The 9,531-nt window shown below is 35.1% G+C and overlaps 1 protein-coding gene across 1 annotated transcript in view; it reads right to left on the bottom strand.

The window, feature by feature from the left end:
* Positions 1 to 1,923: 1,923 nt before the first annotated feature.
* Positions 1,924 to 9,531, bottom strand: part of SELENOF (selenoprotein F) — a 49,978-nt gene continuing 42,370 nt past the window's right edge. The window contains exons 4-5 of the mRNA XM_080802020.1: positions 5,445 to 5,494; positions 1,924 to 3,026 (exon numbers count right to left, since the gene is read on the bottom strand). Of these exons, the coding sequence (XP_080658146.1) occupies positions 2,895 to 3,026; positions 5,445 to 5,494 (182 nt within the window). The 3' untranslated portion in view covers positions 1,924 to 2,894. The remainder of the gene's footprint in view (positions 3,027 to 5,444; positions 5,495 to 9,531) is intronic.

The following is a 9,531-nucleotide window of genomic DNA, read 5'->3' as shown; positions in this document are numbered from 1 at the left end:
CACCAACATAAAGCACCAAAATGCAAAAAACTAATTAGACTATGAAAGGATACTTGTTTACAGCATGAGAGCTCAAGCAAGGCAGGGTCCCCATTTGACTTTAGCTGGGAATGTGCTGCACTGAGGGACTCAAGTGTTTTGTTCTGCGCCCATCTGTGAATGACTTCAAAAGTACCACTGTTATTATGATTGTGGGGTAATAGATAACTTTAATGAGTAGGTGTATTTGTAAATATGGAATTCATGAGTAAGAAGTATCAAGTATAGCTTAGTTTTTCTACCAAACTTTTTTTTTTAGGGCTAAACTTCACTCTCTTCATAATGCTGCAGATAAAAAAGCTGTATCTGTAATATTTCAGGAGGGGCTAACAGAAGGACTAGTTATAGAGGCTGCAGACAATTATTCTTAATAACTGCCTCTGCATTTCTAAATAACCATGTCTCATGTTACTGATTTCTGACAAAGGGGCAGTTTGAAGGTAAAATGTCTGCCAAAAGTCTACTCTGAATTTCTGATCACAAATGCAGGCCTTTTCATAGAGCAAACCCTCTGTCACCACAGAATGTAGTTAAAAGGCATTTTCATTTTCAAGTAAAAAATACTTACCTAGTTGTGCTCATATCTGGAATCCGTACTCCTCCTTCCCATGTATTTGCTTTCTCATATAAGGGAGGGCCAATTTTAATTTCCAAAGTTTTGCAGTATTTGCTTTCACAAGTTTTTTTTTTTTTAATTTTTTAATTATCCTTATTTTTAGACTGGCTTTTAAGCTTCAAATCCTCTTAAAACAGGAAATGTCAGTATTTGTTCATCATTCCTTTTAGGAGGCTTCTGCCAAATTCAGGAACTTAGAGACAAATTAACTGTTTTAAGTTATAAGTAACATTTTGGCAGGGGGAACAAATTTATAAATATCAAGTATTACATATCCATATTTGTGAACCAGAATAAGTTTAATCAAATTTCAGAACTGGCCTACAAAATGGCACTTTCTGGATCAGTATTTCTCTCTCATTTGTCTTTTTTTTTTTTTTTTCTTAAAGAGCTTTGAGCTGTTCTTTGATTAGAACTGGTGAAAAATAGTTGGAATTGACGGATTAATCTGAGCCTCCCAATTAAAATAGTAGAACTTGGTGGATACATGGTTATTCATCAACTCAAGAACTTCAAGCTCTACGATACTATGGGGTCCTTTAGCCTCTTTGCTCTCTCATAATAACTTGAATATAATAACTTGAATAGAGTTTTTAAGCTTTTCTTCACTTTTTTTTTTTTAAACCAATGCCAGCACTCATTTAACTGGCTCTTCCTGCCCAGACAGCAGTCCAATTAGTTTCCTGTGCCAATCCCAGTTTTGAAGTTTCATCCCATCTATCCTACTGTTCATCTGTAGGTGGTGGCACCTCCTCCCGCTGTTTTTCCCACTGTCCCTGACGGGCTTGCCCTCCCTCTTGTTCTGAAGTAATAATAGCCACAGGGGATTAGTGCCCCACCACCCAGGGTCTTGTACTATCAAACCGATGGCTCTCCCATTACTCTAAATGATCAAAAATAGATCCTAGTCTGTTTGCCAAGACTTCTCATAGTATTTTATTTTGATTAACCAACTTGCCTAGGGTTTACTCTCTTCATGGCTTTATAAATGTACTTAATTTAAAATAGGAGATAATACAAAATGCTAGTAATAGTAACCAATCTCTTAAAAATATTCTATAAAAATATTTCCTGGTAGTGTCTTTAAGGATTTCCAAATATCCTTCATTGACAGCTTAATTCTTACTTTTTTATTTTTAAAGTTTCTAGATTAAAAGAGTTTATCCTGAGATTAAGCTGATGTAAGATCAGACCAATATGATACAAGGTTTAAATGACCTAAATTCATTTGGATGAATGTTGTTCTTTGTGAACCACCAGACAAAAGGTCAAGCAAGAAAAATCATTTTTAATAGCTCATAAAAATTCTGCATTTTAAAAGGAGATATCAATAAAAAATGCATTCACGGATAAAAGCACTTTGAGAAACTGCTAGACAAGTATAAAGCAATATTACTCACAATAAGTTTGAAACACTGTAGCCATCTTAACATCCTGGATAAAACAGGGGTTCTATGAAAAAATAAAAACACACTGAGAAATGCAGCATTTTTAAACATGAGAGGACAAATCAGAAGAATTTCAAATTCGATTTTTTGGGAAACTTTATTTATATTTTGATCTTAAATGATCATTTTTTATTTTCCTGTAAGAGTGGGAAGCACAAAAATTTGCTAAATATCAGATCCACACAAATCCTCCTGAAGGTTTTCTGTGTAGCCTTCATTGATGCAAATCTCTGAATGTTTCACTCTTACTGTAGATCTTGAATCTGTTTTACAATAATGAAGCCATAAAGTTTTACCGCAGCACATTCATTATGAACTATAACATTTCTATTAAAAGGACAGCCGGGAGAATGAGAAGCAGGCAATCTGTTGAGGCTCAGTGGCTCTTACTTGCTTTGTAGTTCTTGCTGGTGCTTTCAGAGAGCACACAGCACATGCATGGGGCACAGTAGGCATCTCCCTTATTAACCTCCCTAATCTAAAAATCTGTTGTTCATAAAACTGGACAAATTACAAACTATCATTTGCATAATTAGCCAACTCTGTTACGAAGCATTTCATTAGTGGTACCGACAAATGTGGAAGGAAGGAAATTTATGAGAATTGGGTTTTGTTAAGCTTGCCGACTCCTCAGATACCGCGGGCTGTGCTACCACTTCCACTGTTAATGAGATGTTTAATGCCTCACAGAAAGTGATCAAAGGAAGGAAGCAAAACTAAAATATTCTCTAGGTACTGTAATATTTCATCTGCTAAAGTAACAAAAGGATAGGACAAAATTGAAGCAAGATTTATACGCGTTCCAACTTTTCACTCAGGAATTCTTCTACACTGTCTGTGTTCCATTTGAGGATGCTTAATTCTTCAGCAATGTTCCCGTTGTCATCCAAAAGCTTTAATACAGGATCGGAACCACGAACATACTACAAAAAGAAGGACATGATTTTTATCTGCTTAGAAGAGCCTTCTCAGCCTTAAGCAAAAACAGTTCAATCCAGGTTTAGCCAATTTAACAGTAATTTAAAAAAGGCTTATAGATTATAATAGGTGTTACAGGATTTCTAAGGAGAACTAAGTAATTACATTTACCTCTAAAAAGAAAAACACCTGTTGGTATTGAGATTGTCTGAAATTTAAGATGACTGAATGTAAACAAATATTTATTTTATATACAACACTCAAAGTCCACATGAGCTTAAAACCTTGAGAAGACAAGTTTAAGATGAGAATGACTGTGTAAGACCACTGCTGGAATAGGCCGTGCACCAAATTATCAACATTCTGTACTGAGTTTTGAATTTTCCTTAAGAAATACATTTTTTGTATTTGTAATTAGTTTGTAATTAGGCTGGACTCTGAAACTTGAGACCCACTAGCTGACCCTAGTAATATCCAACAGAACTGAGCAATTCTAACAGTGACCAACATGATCACTAACAGTGACAAACACGATCCCAATTCATTAAGAAATCAATCTTCAGTGCTAAATTAAGTAGAACCACATAAGCCAAAAGGCAGCAGTGATGATGAAGGCAGCTCTTAGAATTTCTTTCAGCAATTTATGCTTCAGTTCTCTAGTGTGTGAACTCTAGCATTTGGTATATTCTCCACCCATTTGCAATGAATACCATTACTACTTAACTATTTTTGATTAGATTATCTATAAACTATTTTAAAAGATTTGACTGTTCAAAAACTCATTTTAGTCCACAAAAGATAAAAATTTATGTAGAATGTAGCTGTAAAAATCCTCAACAAAACATTATCAAACCTACTAATGTATGAAGGAATTATATACCATGACCAATTTGGATTTCTGCCAGGTCTACAAGCCTGATATAACATTTTAAAAATCAATGAATACATCCCCACCAATAGGCTAAGTAAGAAAAATATTATATCAACAGATGGAGAAAAAGCATCCTGTCATATGCTTCAAGGTGGCTGAATCTTGGGGACATCATACTAAGTGAAATATAGGATGAATACTGCATGATTCAACTCCTATGAAGTATCTAAAATAGTGGAAATCACAGAAACAAAGCAAAAGGGTGGCTGGTCAAAGAGCTGGAAGGAGGAGAGGGGGAATTAGTGTTTAATGGGTATAGAGTTTGTTCTGCAAGATGAGGAAATTTCAGATCTGTTGCCCAATGGTGAATATATATATGTGTGTGTGTGTGTGTGTGTGTGTGTGTGTATATAACACCACTGAACTGTATGTTAAAGAATAGTTTAGAAGGTAAATTTAATATTATCACAATTAAAAATTTAAAAAGTGGGCTAAAGAGCTGAACAGATACCCGAAATAAGATAACAGATACCTGAAATAAGATCTACAGATGGCAAACAGGCTTATGAAAAGATGCTCAATTAGGGAATGCAAAAATAAAACGGGTTAATACCATGTACTTATTACAATGGCTAAAATGTCAAGCACTGACAATATTTAATGCTAGTGAGGATGGGGAAGCATAGAAACTCTCATAACTAGTGGGAATACAACATAATACTGCCAATTTAGAAGACAGTTCGAGAATTTCTTAAAGAGCTAAACAATTTTACTATATGATCTAGCAATTGTGCTTCTAGGTAATGAGTAAGTTGAAAACCTATGCCTACACAAAAATGTGTACAGCAGCTTTACTCATAATTGCCAAAGACTGGAAGCAACCAAGATGTCCTTCCATTGGTGAATATGAAAACCATGGTACAACAGAATATTTGTGTTATTTATTTCTTATTTTTTTTTGAATATTCGTATTATTTAGTGTTACCAAGAAATGAGCTATAAGGAAGATATGGGAAGAACCTTAACTGCATACTGCTAAATCCAAGAAGCCATTTGAAAAGGCTACATGCTGTGTGATTTCAACCATATGACCTTCTGCAAAAGGTAAACTACAGGGAGTTAAGATCAGTGGTTGCCAGGGTTTTGGGGGAGTGGGTGAGGCAGGAAGAAGTATGAACAGGTAGAGCGCAGGAGATTTTTAGGGCAATGAAACTATTCTGTAAGATATTGTAATGGTATATACATGGTTATTATATACATTTGGCAAAACTAGAACTATGCCATACAAAAAATCCCAATGCTAATTATGGAATTCAGTTAATAATGCAACCGTATTGGTTTATCAATTGTACCAGATAAGTTCAAGATGTTAATAAGGGAAACTGAGTGGCAAGATACAATGAGGGAGGGGGTATATAAGGGAACAGTGTACTTTTGGATCAATTTTTCTGTATACCTAAAGTTACTCTAAGGTATTAAAAAAAAAAAACCCTTCAAATATTTTAATTAAAAAATATACTGGAAAAAAGGAATTCCAATAAAATCCTCTTACCTTGATTTGTAGTCCTCTGAATAGTTTGGGTTTATCACTCCTGACAAAAGCTTAAGAAAAAATTCCAATTATTCACTTCCAAACTCAAGCTAATAAAAGATTAATATAAAAAGTACAAATGCACTCAATAAAACATTAGATCCTATATTAAAAAAACTAAGGAAATTCAAACATATAAATAAATGGAAAGGCATATCATACTATCAATGAGAAGAGTAAGTATTTTAAGATGTTAATTGTTTCAAACTTAATCCAAATCCCAAATTCTAATGGGATTCTGAGGGCTTGGTAGTAAAGCTCTGTGACAAGAGTAAATAATGTAAGAAGTCTGGGTAGTTTAGAAAAAGTGAAATATTGGAGGAGAATTTGTTCCATTGTTAATAGATGATGTGATACTGGAATAGAAAAAACTGGTTAGGAAATCTAGAGAGACTCAAGTATCTGTCATTGTTTAATATGGAAAAACTATCAAAGGGAAGGAAAGAATGACACGTGTGTGTGTGTGTGTCTGGGGTGTATGTGTGAATTATTTAACACACTGGAGAAAACTTGTCAAACTAGTTGGGAAAAATAGGATACAGCTACCTATTTTTCTGTCTTGTATCTAAATGAGTTCTATATGGATTAAGATTTTCAATTCATTCAACAAATACTTACTGAGGACCGAACCGTATGCCAGACAACAGAGATAAAGCTATACAAAACAAGATTCTTGCTCTCATGGAGCTTACAGTCCCGTGAGGAGGAAAGATACTAAAGCAGTAATCACACTAATAATTTCAGCTGTGAGAAGTATTACAGAGAAGGTAACATACACAACTTCAATATGGAATATAAAATTCTTCTTCCTCACTATGACCATAGAGTAAATGCTTTACTGATATGCCTATACAAAAATGAAAACTTCAGGACAGTTAAACACCACTAGAAACAAAATTAAAAGTAAAAATTAAAAGTATAAATGATACACTAGGTAAAATCTCTAACAATGTATCAAAGTGCTCATATATTATTAAATACATAGTATGTGGACAAATGGACTAAGGACAGGAGAATGTAATGTATAAATATACAAGTGGTTAATAAACATTTTAAATGTTCATTCTAAAAATCAAATGTCAAAACAATGAGGTATCCTCACTGAGGGTGCCAAAAATTAAAAAGAATATTTAAGGTTAGAGAGGGGATGGAGAGAGGGATTTTCCTGGGGGTTATTTGCAGGAGAAATATAGACACATTTCCAGAGAGGTATTTAGCAAAATGAACCCAAAGTCTTAAAATGTACATATTCTTTAAATCTGAAAGTTCCCTGTTGGGTATTTCTTTATTCTGAGGAAATAACTGTACAATATAATGCAAAGCTATATAAGGTCCTATTAACCACATCTAGAAATTTGGGAAAAATCTAAGTGTGTAAGAATCTACAGATAAAATAAATTAATGTGAACCACACCATAGAATGTATCCAATCATTACAAATTAACCTACTGGCCTTTTTCAAAGTGCTGGAACAAACAATCCTAAAATTTGTATGCAACCAGAAAAGACCCTGAATCGCCCAGGAAATATTGAAAAAACAAAACAAAACAAAACTGGGGGCATCCCACTGCCTGATTTCAAGCTTTACTACAAAGCTGTGATCACCAAGACCGCATTGTACTGGCACAAAAACAGACACATAGACCAGTGGAACAGAGCTGAAAGCCCAGATATGGACCCTTAACTCTATGGTCAAATAATCTCCGACAAAGCAGGAAAAAATATCTAGTGGAGAAAAGATAGTCTCTTCAATAAATGGTGCTGGGAAAACTGGACAGCTATGTATAGAAGAATGAAACCTGACCATTCTCTTACACCATACACAAAGACAAACTCAAAATGGATGAAAGATCTCAACATGATACAGGAATCCATCAAAATCCTGGAGGAGGACATAGGCAGTAACCTCTTCAACACTGGCCACAGCAACTTCCTTCAAGACATGTCTCCAAGCGAAAAGGAAACAAAAGCGAAAATGAACTTTTGGGACTTCTTCAAGATAAAAAGCTTCTACACAGCAAAGGAAACAGGCAATGAAACAAAGAGGCAACCCATGGAATGGGAGAAGATATTTGCAAATGACACTATAGACAAAGGGCTGATACCCAAGTCTTTGAAGAACTTCTCAAACTCAACACCCAAAAAAACCAGAAAATCATGTCAAAAAATGGGCAGAAGACATGAACAGACATTTCTCCAATGAAGACATGCAAATGGCTAGCAGACACATGAAAAAATGTTCATTATCATTAGCCATCATGGAAATTCAAGTCAAAATCACACTGAGATACCACCTTACACCAGCTAGAATGGCAAAGATTAACAAGGCAGAAAACAACAAATGTTGGAGAGGATGTGGAGAAAAGGGAACCCTCTTACACTGTTGGTGGGAAATGCAAGTTGGTACAACCACTTTGGAAAACAGTGTGGAGATTCCTCAAAAAATTAAAAATAGATCTACCTTGTGACCCAGCAATTGCACTACTGGGTATCTACCCCAAAGATACAGATGTAGTGAAAAGAAGGGCCACCTGTACTCCAATGTGTTCATATAGCAGCAATGTCCACAACAGCTGAACTGTGGAAAGAGCCGAGATGCCCTTCAACAGAGGAAGGGATAAAGAAGATGTGGTCCATATATACAGTGGAATATTACTCAGCCATCAGAAAGGATGAATAGCCAACTTTTGCATCAACTTGGGTGTGACTGGAGGAGATTATGCTGAGTGAAATAAATCAAGCAGAGAAAGTGAATTATCATATGGTTTCACTTATTTGTGGAACATAAGGAATAGCATGGAGGATAGTAGGAGAAGGAAAGGAAAAGGGGGCGGGGAATCGGAGGGGGAGATGAACCACAAGAGACTGTGGACTGATAAATAAATAGGGTTTTAGAGGGGTGGGAAGGAGGGGGATGGGTGAGCCTCGTGATGGGTATTAAGGAAGGCACATATTGCATAGAGCACTGGGTGTTGGATATAAACAATCTTGGAACACTGCATCAAAAACGTGTATTTTATGGTGACTAACACAATAAAAAAATTATCCTACTTAGTGACACAGAAGCAAACTCAAATATAAAAAGTTTGAGATCAGTCTGTTTCTTCTGCTTGTCACACAAAAAAATTTAAACATTTATTCATAAGTCTTAAAAAAATTAAGCTAGCAAATATAAAATATGTGGCACAATACATATAACCTTTAACTATTACTGTTAACTATTATTTTAACAGAGGACTTTATCTGAAGTGCAGGGTTTGGGGAAGTTTCATTTTTTAAAAAATTTTAAAAAGATTTTGTTAATTTGACAGAGCACAAGCAGGGAGAGTGGGAGAGAGAGAAGGAGGCTCTCTGCTGGGCAGGGAAGCCTGATATGGGGCTTGATCCGAGGACCCAGGGATCATGACCTGAGCTGAAGGCAGATATTTAACCGACTGAGCCACCCATGTGCCTCTTGGGGAAGTTTTAAATCAATGTTCTCCCTTTTTTGGACTGTTGATCTATATTTTACCATTTTTTTTTCCAGCAATGATCACATAAAATTGTTCAAATTAAATTTAGAACACATTTTTCTAAAATACAAGTAGGTTATTTCATATAAATACTTGATAGTTCTTAGATTTTATGGTGACATGAGAACTTATTTCTTAAACTTACAATTAACTAGCAATAGCATTATAGGTATGTTTTGTTATGAAGGTCTCTACTCTTTGTTTTATTGTCCTAAATGAAAGTAGTTTTTCTTTTTAAGATTAAGAACTTGTTGGAAGAAACTCAGATATCCTATCTATACTTCCCCTATAGAATTTAGTTCAAAATAAAGCTGATGGTTAGTCTGTTTATTAGAATTTCTTCTGTATTAATTCCGTCCTTTAGAATTTGTCCAAATACTCTGCAGACTCCTGAATCCCAAAGCAAAAAATGATCTCATGGCATCCTGTTGCATTTTACACCATCCCTTTGGTAAATGCTATTATGCACACCTGTGCAAAATACTGGGTAATACTAAGTGTGTTGTCTACTGCATAAGAAACATCTCTAGGGGAAA

This window comes from Martes martes (assembly GCF_963455335.1).
Source record: "Martes martes genome assembly, chromosome: 4".
Classification (NCBI taxonomy): Eukaryota; Metazoa; Chordata; class Mammalia; order Carnivora; family Mustelidae; genus Martes; species Martes martes.
Note: the sequence above shows the minus strand (reverse complement) of the source record. Positions and strands in the feature narration are given on the sequence as shown.